The sequence below is a fragment of the Coenobita brevimanus genome, chromosome 98 (assembly GCF_032717465.1).
Source record: "Coenobita brevimanus isolate Jiangsu-jjx chromosome 98, ASM3271746v2, whole genome shotgun sequence".
NCBI classification, from domain to species: domain Eukaryota; kingdom Metazoa; phylum Arthropoda; class Malacostraca; order Decapoda; family Coenobitidae; genus Coenobita; species Coenobita brevimanus.
The window spans coordinates 10,661,106-10,678,124 of NC_137051.1; the positions used below are offsets into that span (position 1 = coordinate 10,661,106).

General features: G+C 43.4%; 1 protein-coding gene across 1 annotated transcript in view; it reads right to left on the bottom strand.

The window, feature by feature from the left end:
* Evi5 (ecotropic viral integration site 5) overlaps positions 1 to 17,019 on the bottom strand; it is a 239,450-nt gene that overhangs the window by 31,745 nt on the left and 190,686 nt on the right. The window contains exon 13 of the mRNA XM_080283826.1: positions 13,922 to 14,098. Within this exon, the coding sequence (XP_080139952.1) occupies positions 13,922 to 14,098 (177 nt within the window). The remainder of the gene's footprint in view (positions 1 to 13,921; positions 14,099 to 17,019) is intronic.

The following is a 17,019-nucleotide window of genomic DNA, read 5'->3' on the forward strand; positions in this document are numbered from 1 at the left end:
TGTGGACCTGGAAAAGACTTTTGACAGGATACCAAGGAGAGTGACTGCATGGGCACTGAGGAGGCAGATGGTGCCCAAGCAACTGGTGGCACTGGTGATGACTCTGTATACGAGTTCAAGGTTGACAGCGACAGCAATTGCAGGAACGTTGGAGGAGTTTGGCATTGGAGTTGGAGTTCACCAAAGGTTGGCGTTAAGCCCCTTTTTGTTTGTGCTAGTGATGCGGGAGGCGATGAGAGATGTGGTAGGTGATAGCATATGGCAGCTGATGTATGCGGATGACTTGGTGTTAACAGCGGAGTCAGAGGTGAGAGTTGTGGATATGTTTGAAGAGTGGAGAAGAGAGATAGAAAAAAGAGGACTGAAGGTCAACAGATCAAAGACAAAGCTGATGGTGGTAGGAAAGGAGCCAGCAGTGAGACCGCAGAGAGGGAGGCATCCATGCGGAATGTGTGGAGGGGAAGTAGGTGTCAACTCTGTGTGGTGTTCAGGTTGCTCAAAGTGGTGCCATGGCTGATGCTCTGGACTCAGGAACGTAAGGAGAGCTGGGGAGAACTTCAGGTGCCCTACACGTGTTAGAGGGCCATTAGTGAGACCACAGGAAGTAGCAGTGGAGGGTGGTGTGTTGGAGGTGGTAGACCAGTTCTGCTATCTTGGTGACACCATGAGCTGTGAGGGTGGAGCAGAGGCAGCAGTGAGGAACAGGTTCACAAGCGCCTGGAGAAAGTGGAGAGAGTTGGCCAGTCTGTTAGTGAACCAGGGGATACTGCTGGTTCACCATGCAAGGATCTACTGTGCCTGCATCAGACCTGTGCTGCAGTATGCTGCAGAGACATGGGCACCGAAAGCAAATTTGGAGATGCTCCTGCTGACTTGTGATCACAGGATGCTGAGGCATATGGCAAGAGTCAAATGGAGAGACAAAGTGTCAAATGAGGAGGTGAGAAGAAGATGTGTAGTGGAGAGCATAGAGGATAGGATTTGGAGAATGCAATTAAGATGGTTTGGTCATGTGTGCTGAAGAAAGCAAGATGACATTTCGAGAAGGGCTATGGAGCTGGAAGTAGAAGGAAGGTGATCAGTGGGAAGACCAAAGAGAACTTGGAGGCAAGTGGTTACGGAAGATATGAGACGTTTCAATATAAGAGAAGAAGATGCGGAGGACAGAGATAGATGGAGATGACTCATATCATGTCCAACCACGGCACTGGGAAGAGAAGGATGCTAAACGAAGATGATGATGATGATCAACACACATTTCCATTACAGTATTTTTACAATTACAAGAATTGTGACATCTCTTGTATGCAATACAAACTTCATCAGGAAAAAAAAAATGTGAAAGTGGAAATAATTAAACCCTACAATCATCCATCACAGTACCTCTCTCTCCAGATCATAGCATTTTTTCAAGAGAAAGGCTTTTAGCTGTCTCTTAAAGGATTCAACTGAAGAGAGTTGTCTCTTGGACAACGGCAATCAATCATAAAACCTAATGGCTATATACACGAAAGAATGATCAGAGAAAGATGACCAGTGAATGGCTCCAGGGTTGTCAAGATGCATGGAATCACCTTCACTACATAGCATCACACCTGGGCATGCCGATGAGAATTTTAATAATTCACCATGATACTTTGGTTCACCAAACTTAAGAACTTTGAATATAATAAGACACAGCTTAGATTCAATTCTACCCTTTGTTGGTAACCAATGCAGATCAACTAGCAACGGGGTAGCTGAGGTTTTCTGGGGAGACCAATGATAAGCCTTGCTGCCCTGTTCAACACAGACTGAACTTACATCAGTACTGTATATTATTTGGAAGACCAATCCACAGTGAATTACAATACTCAACACAAGGCAAGATCACTGCATAGACCAATGTTAAGAGGCAATGTCTATTCAGGAATTTTCTCAAAAAGTACATGTTTCTGATATACAAGTTACACCCTCTGATAACTATATTAAACTTTGAGCTAAAACAAACACCCAAATTTCAAACAGAACTCACTGGATTAAGATGTGACACATCAATGTTCAAAGTCAGGGCATCATCAGTGTCATCACTCCTTCTGTTTCCTCGGATGAGGATGATCTTAGTTCTATCATCATTCAGCATGAGATTCCTCCTTGCCATCCAAATTTTAATATCAAACATTAGAGATTCAAGCTTGGTCTTGGTATCGTTAATATCTGACATCTTAACCTAGAACTGAGTGTCATTAGCATAAAAATGATAGGACATCGTGAGCATTGAGTAAAGAGATAAATTACTTGTGTAGATTGTAAATAGAATTGGACCCAAAACTGGTCCTCGGAGGACTCTGAACAGAAGGGGAACAGAATCTGTGCTAGCGTAATCAACAACTACTCTCCGGGATCTGTCTGACAGATACAACTTAAGGAGCAAAAGAGCACTGTCATGAATGCCATAAAAATACAGATCATCCAACAACAGTTTATGATCTACTGTGTCAAAAGCTGCAAACAGATCCAACAGAACTAAGGGAGAAGACATCCCCTACAGGTGTCTACCACCAAATCACTATGAATCTTTGTTAATGCAGTTTCAGTTGAAAACTGTTGAAAGGTATTTTCTATATGGTGATAGAACAATGGAAGCAACTCTGTTATGTTCCTGTAGTGGTAAGAGTTGATCAACTATTGCTCGCTCAATAATTTTAGATAAGAAAGACGGGTTAGAGACGGGACGATAATTTGTCATGCTCTCAACATCAAGGCCGGGTTTCTTGAGTAGGGGATTAAGCAAGGCCCATTTCTCAGACTGCACAAAAGTACTTTCTAAGAAGCATCTCTATATTATGCTGCTGATAAAGTCTTCTACATACTCATACACATCAGGCAGTTGTGACATGTTACACGGGTTGAAAGGACAAAATGTTTTGTTAAGGTCTATGATATAACATTTGACTTTATTTACATCCTGTGGATGAAATGTTGAAGGCAAATGACCCCCTGTGTGCTGTGATTGGAAGTCAACTGAGTACACTTCACTAGAAGAACCGCTGTCTAAATCATTTCTTATGCAAGGTATCTTAGTTGCAAGAAATGAAGCAAAATCATAAGCCAACTGGGCATCGGATACAGAAGTCGGTTTTGAAAATTACATTCCTCCAACCAACCAAATTGTTCACAACTGCAGCCAGTTCTTTTTTGATCCCCACCACCTGAATCAACTTTGTTTTGATAATACCTTGCCTTTTAGGCTTTTACAACATGAACAACTGCTCTTCTCGCGGTAACAATGCACACGAGTTAAGTTGGTCTGCTGCAAGAGCCACTCACTTTCAGTCTTTCTAGGTTGTCTACGCAAAGAATTAATGGATGGACCAGACCAGAGAGAATTATCAAGTACAATGATTGCTTTTACTACTTCGGGACAATAATAGTCAAAAACTGACCTAAGCTCATTGATATTTAAATCAACCAAATCATCAGAAAAAAGATTTGAAGAATCAGTGCAGTTTGAACGCTGATCAATTTCAAGACACACTGAATGGTGGTAAATGTTCCTGTAATTTCTGACCCTGATGACCTTTTTATAGGAATGGGGTTTTGAGATATCAAAACCAAAAGCGGGCAGAGCATGGTCAGAGACAAGGGGGTCAAATGAGTCAACCTCTACATCAGAAATGCGCCTGCAGCCAACAGGGGATAAGATCAAATCAAGGACATGGCCTGAGACATGAGCTGGATCACTCACATGGTTGAAAAAATTAGTCTGGTTGATCAGTTCAAGGAATTCTGAAGAAAACTGTTTTGACTGTGGACTGCCAACCCAATAATTGAAATCAACACAAACAAGAAGTCCTCCAGATTTAAGAAAAAATACAGTAATCCCTCGATTATCTGATGTAATAGAGCCAAAGGCAGGTCCAGAAGGTGGATCTGTCTGGATAATGGATTTCTCCTCTGGCCCCCCTTCGCACATAACCTAACTTTGAAAGCCACTGTAAAAGGCCACTACAGTACATCGCATAACACTTGTTCCTGTTGTTTAACACTGCTCTATCTGGTCAAGCAGACTTATAAATCATAGCCATGCAATTACCACTGTCAAGCATGGAAAATAATACTCCTTTATGATGCATCAATGTTACCCAGCATCTTCCTCTCCAAAGTCAGCACTACCCTCTTCCTTTCCCCTAGTGGAGGAGTCATCATCATAAACCCTTGGAAGAAGCATGCAAGGAATAGCAAGGAAAAGCAAGGCCTGAAGCAGGCAGAGAACAACCACAAAAGCCACCATGTGCGTTGCCATAACAACTGTCAGTGAGGAGCTGTTCACCACACGGTCACCGGGTGGGAATTGGAAACAATCGAGGAGGTCTCTAGCAGACACTGGGTAAACTACCTATCCAGACAGTGCGGCGCCACAGGGCTATTCCCACCCGGCCAGGAAAAAATGTTAGTGCAGCCATAATTTCCACCTGGATGCAAGCATTTTGTCTGGATAAAATGGAAAAATGTATGAATAATGGTTCTGTTCTGCCAGATCACAGTGTCCGGGTAATGGAGTGTTTGGATAATGGACGTCTGGATAATCGAGAGATTACTTTGAGAAACTGCCCAAACTCCTCCATAAAACCATGATCTGTGCCTGGATGACCAGGTGATAAACAAGCACAATTCTAGTGGTTTTCTGATGGAAATTAATTAATACTGTACAGTACTTCCATAAATTCAAATGAAGATGGGGTCAGGTCAGAGTCTATGAAATAAAAATTTGTGAGTGCTGCCATGTAGATGAGTGCTACACCTCCTCCTGGATAGTCAGCAGCAGGCCTGGGAATACTCACATCTCACATAACACACAATCAGAGAGCGTGGAAACAGTCATAGCACTGCCCTTTCTTTTTTGAGTCCAATATATGGTCAAAACGTGATTTTGACAAATATTACACAGGTGAAGAAACTGCCCATTTCTTGAAAGAATGTACTCTGTTGCTACAATAGTGAAAACGCGGCCTGAGGCCAAAAATAATGGAATATTTAGTCATTACGCAAGACAACTGGTCAAAACACAGTAAAAAACAGACAAAACGCGGGCAGATTTAGTCATGGCGCGTATTGCATCTGCCTGTGACGTATCCCCTGATCCTCCCTGCCTCTTTGGTGGTTTGACCAGACCAAGTCACAGGTTATGCTGATTTTGCTAGGTACTAATATGCATGTATGAGATTTGGTACTTATGGTAGTGCTAAGTACATCTGGTACGACGTAGAAAAAAAAAGCCAACCAATTTTCTGTTAATGATCTGTGATGTGCATAATATAATAGCAATAAGCTGTTTAACTTATTCAAGAAGTGGCACCCGTGTTCATACAGGACGTGTCTATATGAAACTTCAGTACGTATTAGACCTACACAGTGCACACGACGCACTCAGTCACGAATCTAATACATGCCCAGAAGAAAGTGCTTGGATTTACTTAAAAATGGGCAAGCCACAATATTCGCAGAAATTTAGAAAGACATGGCTAAAAGACGAAAAGTACAAAAACTGGCTTCTCAAGGTCCCTGGAGGTCAGCGCTTATAAATGTTGTGATAGAAATGGATTTTGTAAAATTTGCAAGTGTACTTTGCAAAACTGTGCGACCTTGAGAAACACAGAAACACAAACATAAGAAAGCTGCAAAGCCTTTTAGTAGAGTGAGACACATAGTTCTCCCATTTAAGAAACTTGGTGAACCAAAAAAAGTGGAGGGAACTCTGGCCGTGTTTGACCTATTGATTAATATTGACCTACTTCATCAATATTGTGCAGAAAAAACTGCCATAACTTGATTACAAAAATGTGAGGGGGGGGGGAGGAGTAATATTAGCGACTTTTAATAGAATGGTTAGCAACATTTTGGTGACTTTTAGGCACGAGCATAGCGATGTTTGAAAATGTGGGTTGGTAACCCTGACTCCTGTGCCACTGCAGTCAACCCTCTGGCCACTCTCTGCCTCCACACGTGCTGTGTGTTAACTTTTGCTCTTGCACCAGTGATGCAACTATACCACCAGCATCTCTACGACCACCTCCACTGTAAGACCGACAACCCAGAGGAACTGCAGGCAATCTTTTCCTTGAACACCGCTGGGATTGATGTCATAGACGCCAAGGACGGTTGGGACTCGCCACCTGCTCCACCCGCTCCATGCACAGCACCCGCACCACCGAACGCTTCAACTCTTGAGAAGGGTGTAATGGCTTTTTGGTGGTCATTCAACCTCATGGATGCCATCAACTTCCTGTTGTCTTCTTAGGCAAATATCACCGATGCAGCAATCAATCATGCCTGGCGCCTTCTCGTCCAGCACTTGTGTGACATCACACTGGGAAGCAACTTTCAGTCCCTGGCCACTGCCAAGGCAGCCACTCTCACAACTGCACAAGCTGTGTCTGGGTTTCAGGGCATCACGCTGAGGAGATCAGGGACTTATATTCGGCAGAAGTGGAGCAGGATCTCCAGGAAGTTGTGCAATGAGTGGACAAGGCCGACACAGAGCTGGAGACTGCAGCAGAACAGCACCAGTGATGGAGAGTGGAGATTTGTTGATGATGGGGATCAGCCGGATATTGTGTACCCTAGATAAACTCAAGGAAGTATTCAAGGACATTGAACACTGTCAGTTGCGAGTGGAGGAAGTGATGGCTTCACAGGACAGAACCTTCCGCTACTACACAGACAGGCACAACCAGGAGGTTAACAGAAAGAAGCAAACCCTCATCACCCATTACCTTCGGCCTCAAGAAAGTGACGAATCATTCCCTTCAACATCAGAAGAGCCATTTCCTGGGGAGGATCAAGAGGACGATGCGATGTCTGAGGTATCAGAAATAGACTTTGAAGGGTTTATGAACAAAGTGAGTGCATTAGCTATTGAAAGTGTCGAAAGTGCTGGTGACAACAGTGGTGAAGAAGGCGGTGTGTCGGGTGGTGTGGCGGGGTGCCTCACCCTGCCTCGGATCCCCTTTTTACGTCCATCAAGCCTGTTGTCCTCTTGGGTTAAGATGAGCAGCCATATTCTTGTTGGTTTAGTTAAGCCATATCCTTGTTGACTTGGTAAAGCCATAATCTTGTTGGTTTACTTTATCTTAGGTAATATGTGTTAGACAGTTTCCCTGTACAGTACAATGCTTAGGTCTGAAAGGCATCTCAAGGGTTACCAATGAAGGGGGGTGCAGTCCGTATATAATTTTCCCCTTAAGTTTATGTATTCACAGTACGCGAAATCCTGGTACGCGACCTCCTCTGCCGCCCATAAACTCGCTTACTGTTCGTACCTACTGTGTGTTTATATATATATATATAAAAGTAATCCCTCTACTTTCTGGACGCCCACTTTCCGGACATCCCCACTTACCAGACATTGTGGGCCTGGACCATCGGAACCGAAAATGGCCAAAAAAGAAAAAAATCCCCCTAAAATCCGAATTTTTTCCCACCCGTAATTTGAAATTGCCACGCGGCGCCAAACAGCTGCTTACACCATGGCCTCTTCACCCCTTCCTTCCTCCCCCCTCCCCCCTTCCCTGTCAAGGTTGCCGTTTGTTATTTTTCATTACCAAATGTAGGCCAATTTGGGATTGAAAAATTAGTTTCGTAATGAATCAGAATAATGCATTACCATCAGATTTTTCACATGTATGAGGATACACAGGATGGAGTTGGTGGATTGTTTGCTCTCTGTGATTAATCTGCTACCCTACATAGCGTGAAAATAATCAACATGGTGTTAACTGTAAGGAGAGTGATTACATGTATTTCCACTTGTATATATAATTTGTGAAGAATAAATGCTATCTTTACAAATTTGGTAAAGTTAAATTTGGTAATGAAAGTTGAGGAGATTGGTAATGTAGCCGTTGTGATCTGGCAACTCTGTTTCTCCGACATAAATAGTTACTCTCTAACTTCGATTGTGAATAGACACTGGAAGCCACACATGCTCGTTTTTTGTGAATAAATAGTGAATATACCACAATACCTCGCCTCTAGACCACATGGGAATTTACACTGTTGTGCAGTGTTAAGAAATTTGAACTTAGAGTGCAAAGGATCAACTGTGGAGTGCAAATTGGCAGTTTATCTGGCAGTTAGAACTGCAGTGGTGCAGTTAAGAACAATGTGCAGTGTTAAACAATTATAACTCACAGTGCAAAGAATTAAGTGCAGCACAACACTGGATTACTGTACGTACTTCAAGAGCATTTTCACCACTGCCAAAACCTTAGAAAGGCAGCCACAAACATGATGTAAGTACCCTGGTTGAGGTACAGTCACTTCTAATTCCTCATTCTTTGGTTCCTTTTCATTTATTTCATGCTTTATGTCCATTATTGGTGTGAATAGGGTCTTAAATAGGTTTAAATAGGTGCTATGCATGTCCGGTAGGGAGTTATTTAGGTGGCTTTCAAAGTTAGGCTGGGTTAGGGTCTATAAGTACCAGTCCAGGAGGCTGGTACCCACTATCCGGACAGGACCACTTTCTAGACGTGCCTTTGCCTCTATTACGTCGGATAGTGGAGGGATTACTATATATATATATATATATATTCCATCCATCCATCATCCAATCCTACATTGCCCCATGAGAAACGTAGGAGCCCGGGGCTAGGCAGTTGGTCCTGACACTTAAGATGAGTCATTATCATCATCATCATCATCATCAGCCGCTTGAGTATCCACTGCAGGACCGGCCAATCCCGACCGAAGTTGGGACGATACACCCAATGTATCTCTACCAAGTGGCTTAGGCTGTCTAGTAGAGACTGTATCTAGGGTGAGAAGTGCTTGTTAGTGTAACTGTCGTGTTGGAGTGGCTTTGGATGTGTGTGTAGTCTGTCAACCAAGTGTAATCGGCCCCCGCAAGCCGACTGAGTGCAAGCATACTTTATAGTAAGCGACACTGATTCAACCACAGCACCCCTGGTGTCCGCCAATGTAGTAAGTGGCCGGGTGAACACTCCCAAGGTTTATTACCCTGGCAGGCCGCAAACCCTGGCTCACACGTGTACGAAACGCACACTCTACCTGAGTGAGTATATATATATATATATATATATATATATATATATATATATATATACATATATATATATCGTTTTCGTTTTCGTTTCGTTTTTAAAGGCTCCAACATGCTTGCATGTGTCGGCCTTGGTCACCTAATGGCGGCTCTCCATGCTGCACGATCCATTGCAGCCTCCCTGTTCAGTCCCTTAACCCTAAGGTCACACTTAATGACCTCGTCCCATGTCTTTCTCGGTCTACCCCTCATAACCCCACCCCCAATATTAACACTTCTCACCTTCCTCACCCAACTATCATCCCCCATCCTCTCCACATGTCCAAACCACCTCAATCTACCTCTCCTCATCACAACACCAATACACTCCAGTCCCATCCTACCTCTCAACTCTTCCATTGTAAACCCAGCCCCTCCAGGACTTGGACGCAGGGACGCACTGCACATCCACCTAATCATTGTCATTTCTGTACGTCTGAGCCGGCGAATGTCTTCCTCCTTCACTGCCCAGGTCTCACTGCCATACAGCATTACACTCCTAACACACGCTGCATACAAAGACCCCTTAGCACGTAGGGAGAGCCCCCTCAATGTCAGGAGAGGCAAGAGCTCCCTGAACTTCTTCCAACCACTTCTCACCCTAGCCACAGAGCTAGCTCCAGCCCCACCTCCAGCACACAACATGTCTCCTAAATAACAAAACTCTTCCACACACTCAAGAGATTCACCAGCAAGTTCAATTCTTTCACGTCTGACGATCTCCACCTGCTCACCCCGGCACGCCGTACACATAAAATCAGCATTATCTCGCAGTCTACCTCTGATACCACTACATCTCTTATGCACCCATTTATCACACACACCGCACAAGATGGAATTACTTCCCACACCCTTGTGGCAAACTGCACATGGCCACTCTCCCTCGTCTTTGACAGTACCGCCACCAACCCTAGATATCATCACTTTTGTTTTATCTGCATTTACCCTTAAACCCTTTTGCCCCATACCATCTCTCCACTTCCTAAACCTTTCCTCCGCCTCCCTTTCATTCTCTGCAATCAACACCAAATCATCAGCATACAACAACTCCCACGGGAGTCCGTTTCTAAAGTCACGTGAAAGGGCTTCAAGTACCATGATAAACAACATGGGACTCAAGACTGACCCCTGATGCACACCAACATTCACGGAAAACTCATCACTCAAATCTCCATTCACTCTCACCTGGGTGTGAGCACCCACATACATGGCCATAACCACCCTAACCAGCCACTCCTCCAAGCCAAGCTTTCTCATTGCCCACTTCACCACCTCTCTAGGGACTCTGTCAAAGGCCTTTTCCAAATCAACAAAAACAAAATAAAGATCCCTTCTCCTACCAATATATTTTTCCTGAAAATATATATTTATGTATATATATATATATATATATATATATATATATATATATATATATTGTGCTCCAGTCAGATTGAGCCGGTGAAGGTTTATATCCAAGTGATGGTTGGGGTTTGTTGCTCACGTGGTGCCACTTAGGGATGAGTGAGGTTGGTCACTCTCATCTTAAATGTCAGGACCAACTGCCTAGCCCCAGGCTCCCACGCTCCTCATGGGGCAAAGTAGGATTGGATGATGATGATGATGATTATATATATATATAGATGGGGGCGCTCACCATCCACTCACTCAATGTAGCGCTGCTCGGGTGTCTGCCCTGTCCTCTCCTCCATCCTTCTTTCCTTCCATCTTCTTCTGTCTTTCTTTCCTTCAATCTTTTCTCGTCTTTCTGCCTGCAGGTGACTTTATACTCCCTCTTCTGTCTTTCATTCCTTCATTCTTTCCTCTTCCTTCTGCCCGTGGGTGACTCTACACTGAGTGACAAGCCAAATGGTTTCCTGTACACCAGGAAACCATTTACTTTGCTGGGTGGTAACCATATAACCAAATTTTGGGGCCTGGTGGTTTAGTGGGTAATTATTGTGCTCCAATCAGATTGAGCTGGTGAAGGTTTATATCCAAGGAGTGGTTGGGGTTTATTGCTCACGTAATGCCACTCAGGGATGAGTGAGGCTGGTCACTCTGATCTTAAATGTCAGGACCAACTGCCTAGCCCCGGGCTCCTACGCTCCTCATGGGGCAACGTAGGATTGGATGATGGATGGATGGATATATATATATATATATACTGTACATGATGTTAAATCACATAGGTTTGGGGTTCATTAATGCATTGAGAGCGACACATAGACATGTCAGGATGTTACCTTAATTAAAGGCTGCTGAATGCTTAAGAGTTTTATTTCTTCCAAGCACAGCTGAAGTACACTTGTAAAACACTATGGTTTATGTTTTTTTTTTTATTTCTCTCTCTTTCTCTCTCGCAACCTACATCCTCACTCACTACTACTCACTCACTGTCCATTCACTGACTGACTGTCACTCACTGACTCTATGACTGACAACTCCATCCTTCACTGACTAATTGTCCATCCACCACCACCGACTAACTGATTCACTGACTCTATTACTGTGTCTCTGACTCTCACTGTCTGAATGGCCCTTGCTCACTAACTGCCAGTGGCTCACTGACAGGCTGCCAAGCACAAACTCACTCTTTCAGTTACTGACACTCACGGCTTTTCTGCCCATTACTGACAGTCTCGGAAATGGAAGAGTCCCTTTAAATACCTCCCCCACTCCCCGTTAGAACTGCCCATAACATTCCAGAGCCTGGGAGAGAACTCACATTTTCTTATGCAATAATGCATACTCTACAGCCTAGGAGTGAACTCACTTTTCCCATGCAATAATGCACTTAAATCAACAACAGACAAAACAATATTGACAAGAACTAACTCCTAAAGTATGAAAGAATGAAAATTAAACAGACATCGACATTTCTGGAATATTCCTTACATCTCCAGATATAAAACATTAACCTAACAATTTCTAGAATGTTCCTCACATCTCCAGCTATAAAAGACTAACCTAATCCTACCAGCATAACAATATATTCATACACATACACACTCAGAAATCAGAATAATCTGGCAAGGGTTGAACCTCAAGGGTGGCAAGCTAATAATGGTTTACTTTAGTGGAAAAATGAAATAACATTATATAAAGCAACTCTGCAAGTAGCAGTAGTGGTAGTTGTTCCCTAGGCAGCCTGGCCGAACAGACCCGAGTCCCCAAGGAAGGCCATGGCCGAGACTGGGCTTTCCCACAGAGCTCTCAAGGAGCATATGTTGTGTTGTTGGCATAGGTGATTGTGTGCAATGTAGTCTTCCATAATGTGCTTAATAGTATGGGATGCTCTGTTACATCCAGGACAGGCATCTGCGATGGAGTCATCCAGCCTCTTCCGGTAACTTAAGAGGGCTGGATGATGCCCACATCTCAGCCTGGCCAGGTGGACCCTATCCTCACAAGGGAGATAGGATTCAGAAGGGTGGATATCAGGAGGCCGTGCATGCAGCTGTGTGTTGTCTTTAAGTGATTGAATGGAGCAGCGAGTGATTTGAGTATGGATATGCTTCTGGAAGCTGGTCTGAGGGGGGAGAGATGACAATTTTTGTGTATGATGTTGTGTGTTGGGTGTTGTTTTGATGTTCCTTGGTGTGTGTGGATGTGCTGCCATGTAGTGTAGTGGATGCTGTGTGTTTGTGGAGGCTGCAGCAAGAATTTGGGTGCCTTTCATGTCTAGGTGATCCTTGACTTTGAAGACTTTGGTTTCTTGATGTAGGTGGTCTGTGAGCGTAGTAGCTATGCAGTCTGTGATTATTTTTAGGGCCTTGTTCTGTAAGGTCTGTAGAGTGTTGTAGTGTGTTTTAGTGAGGTTAGGAGCCCAAGCAGGATTAGCATAATTAATCACTGAATGTATATATTGTTTGCATACTCTGGTGGTGGTTTCTTTGTTGTGTCTGAATGTTGTATGGGCAAGTGACCTCATGGCACTGAGTCTTAGTGATATTTTATTTTTAATGTTTGTGATGTATTGTTTAAATGACACTGAAGTACTGTATGTTACACCAAGGATTTCTGTGTGTGTGTGTGTGTGTGTGTGTGTGTGTGTGTGTGTGTGTGTGTGTGTGTGTGTGTGTGTGTGTTTATGGTGAGGTGTGGAATGTGACTATGTTCTGCTGTCCAGTTCGTTAGAAGGGTCACTGAAGATTTGGCTGGGGCTATTTTGGGCCAGTTTGTGGTGAACCATTCGTGTAGTGTGTTGAGGTCAGGTTGGAGGATGTGTGCAGCTGTGTTTGCATTTTGGTGTGCAAATGTATGCATTATATCATCTGCATGGGAAGCTATGTGTATCTATGGTGTGTGGGATGTGGGTATGTCGTGTATGTATAGGTTAAAGAGTGTAGGGGACAAAATAGATCCTCTGTAAGTTTTAGAAATTACAAGTTTTAGTATGTGCAATAGTTGTACTGTAACAGTAGAGTAACACTGGTCTGTCTGGCTGGCCAGACCCATTACCCACAAGTAAGCATATTGCCCCTGCTAGGCTGTTCCATGCAGTGAACTAATGTTCCCTTCCAGTGGACAGCACCTCACTGTCACAAGGAGAGCATGGAGGTTTGATTCCTTGATGGATGCAACATCTGCATCTATACTCAGTTAACAAGGGCACTATAGTAGGCTCCACATCACCCCATTATTTCGTTACATGGTTGCTACTAAGCATTATAAATGGTTTTCATTAATCTTGTTGCTCAGTGTACAGCCACCTAAGGATGAAGTAAGCAGCAATACAAGTGAGTGGATGATGGTCACCATCACCCACCATTTTTTTTTTTTTTAAGTTAATGAATTTCTTGCATTCTTTTTAACCCATGAACTGAAGGTGCCATGCTAAAATAGAGAAAACTTTACCTTGAGTCTTGCTTCTTTAAGTTCAGCTACAGCTGCAGTCTCATGAAGTTTGGTGGTCATGAGTTCCTCCTCCAGCTTGGATGCCTCACCTGACCTGTCCCAGAACAAACCAAGCTTCTTGCTGGGTGTACTGGTGGCATCACTCTTAGCAGCCTCACTTCTCTCTCCATGCTGGTCCTGTAAATCATTTGGCACATTTTTATCCATCAAGTTTGTGGTCAGTGGGGTGACCATCATCCACTCACTCAGTGTAGTGGTACTCCATTTCGGGTAACTCTACACTGTAATATGCTGGATGGTAACCTTATAACCAACTAACACGTGTTCCCTACGTGTCAACAAGTGGATTGGAGGGTTAGTGCTCCTCCCCGGAAAACAATTAACTAAAAATACAAACGCGAAGCCTTGGATCATGACGGACCGACAAGTGACAACCAAGGACTGGACAAAGGACATGGTACGGATTACAACACGGAATGTATGGGGTGCAAATGATCAGGTGAAAGAGAGAGAGATTGTCCAAGTGCTGGAGGATGCAAAAGTAAACATATGTGGGTTAACTGAGACTAAATAAGCAAGTGAGTGTGTAATACAGTGGGAGTATGGATGGGGCTATACAGGTATGCACAGAGGTGGGTGAGAATGAGGGGGCAAAAGTGGGTGTATGTATTGTTGTGTGCAAGAGATGGAAGGAGAATATAAGAGAGTATGGATCAGTGGTTCAAGGATTGTGTAGGTAAGATTGAAAGTGGGATTAAAAACATGGGAGATTGTGTGTGTTTATGCGCCAACGCAAGATCATTCAAGCAGAAGACTACTGGGCAAATGTAGAAGTGTGCATGGAAAAGTCTGAGAGGAATGAAAGAGGGTTTTTGATTGAAGATATGAATGGAAAAGTAGGGCATGTGAAGGTGGATGGAGTAGTTGACATGTGGGATGTGGCTGCAGAAGTGGATGTGAAAGGCAGTGCTCTAGTGGATACTTGTGCACAAAGGGGGTTGGTGATGCCAATATCCTCTTAGGCACAAAATGATCCAGGGGTGTACATGGTGAGTGATGGGCTGGGTGGGTGGTGAACTGAATGAATGGAGGGCAATAACTGATTATGTGTGTGTGGACGACAACGAGAAGGTATGTTATGGATGCAAGAGCATACAGAGATTGAGGAAGTGAACTTTCTGACCACCACTTGGTGGTGGTGAAAGTCAAGGTTCAAGTGCAATGAAGGAAGAGAGGGAGGGTGGGACAGGAGGAGGTCATCCATACAAGGAGGGTAGAAAGTTGCAAGAGGATGTAAAAAGGGCAGAATATAAGAATGAAGTGGAGGAGCAACTGGGTAAATATGATTTGGAGCAGATGGGAGAGGTGGAAGGTGTGTGCAAGAATTTCACAGAAAAAAGCTGTGCAGCATGTGAGCTGGTGTGTGGGATGAAGAGAAGACAAAAATGGGTGCAAGGAACAGCATGATGGAATGAAGAGGTGAGACAAGCTGTGGCACAAAAGAAGAAAGCAAATAGTGAGTGGATGGGAAGCAGAGGCATGGAAGAAGTTGAGAGAGAGAAGAGTTATATGCAGAGGAAGAGACAAGTGAAAACATTAGTAAGAAATAACAAGAAGAGAGTGGATGAGGAATTTGGAAGGAATTTGCGTGTAAAGTGGATGGAATGTAAGAAAATGTTCTGGAAGGAGGTAAAGAGAGTCAAACAGGGTGATGATGTTAGCAGGGGGGTCAAAGATAAAACTGGCAGATTGATAGTGGTGAAAGGAGAAAAGTGAGCAGATGGAGAGAACATTTTAAGGAACTATTAAACATAGAGAATGAAAGTAATGCGAGTATAAGTGGCTGCAGAATGACCGAGAGAAGGAGGGCAGAGGGAAGGAAGAGATCAATGAGATGGAAGTAGTGGAAGCAATGAAAAAAGTCAAAATGGGGAAAGCCCCAAGAATTGATGGAGTGTGTGTTGAAATGATGAAGCATGAGGGAGAGATAGTAGTAGAATGGATATGGACGATGTGCAGGGAAGGTCGAGTCCCAGTGGATTGGCAGTCTATTTATAATTATTCCCATATAAGAGGAAAAAGAAGTGTGTGGTAATCATAGGGTCCTTTGTCTTCTTCGTGTAATAGGCAAAGTACATGGTAGGATACTTATTAACACAGTTAGGGATATTACAGAGGAATTAGCTGAAGAAGAGCAGGGAAGTTTTAGTATGGGATGAATTTAAGTAGATCAGAGATTCATCTTTAGGTCTTTAATGGAAAAGTTTCTAGAGAAGAGAAGAAGTGTATGCAGCCGTCATGGATTTGGTGAAAGCATATGACAGAGTGGATAAACAAGGAATGTGGAAAATAATAAGAATATAAGGAGTAAATGGGAAGCTGCATGCTGTGAAGTGCATGTGCGAGAGTGCTATGGCTGCAGTGTGTGTGAACAGTGAACTAAGTGAATTTATCAATCTGAATGTTATATTGAAACAGGGATGTGTCATGTTTCCATGGTTGTTCAAAATGTATATGGACAGGGTTATAAATGAAATACAAGGCTGAGCAGTGAATGTTGGAGCAGCCCTAATGAAAGAGAACAGCATTTGGCAACTTCCTTTATTGTTGTTTGAATATGATACTGTATTGTTAAGTGAAAACAAAGGCGAAGTGCAAGGTTTGGTGAATGAGTTTGGGAGAGTGGGTAAGAAATGGAACCTAAAGGTGAATGTAAGGAAGAATAAAGTTATCGTCTTCGAGAGAAATGAAGTAACTGAATGTACAGTGTGGTTGGATGGTGAGGAAATGGAAAATGTGAGTGCATTTAAGTACTTGGGTAGTGTAATGAATAAGGATGGAAGTTTGGAGAATGAATTGCTTAAAAAGGTGCAGCAATGAAGAAAGGTTGCTGGTTCTTTGAAACCAGTGATAAAAAACAGGGAAGTGAGCATGGAAGTAAAAAGGTTGCAGCATGACTGTACAGTACTGTGATACAAACTCTAATGTATGGAAGTGAAGCTTGGACCTAGAAGTCAAGAGTGAGAGCAGTGGAAATGACTTATCAGAGAGGAGCATGTAGAGTTACATGGAGAGACAGACTGACAAATAAGGAAGTG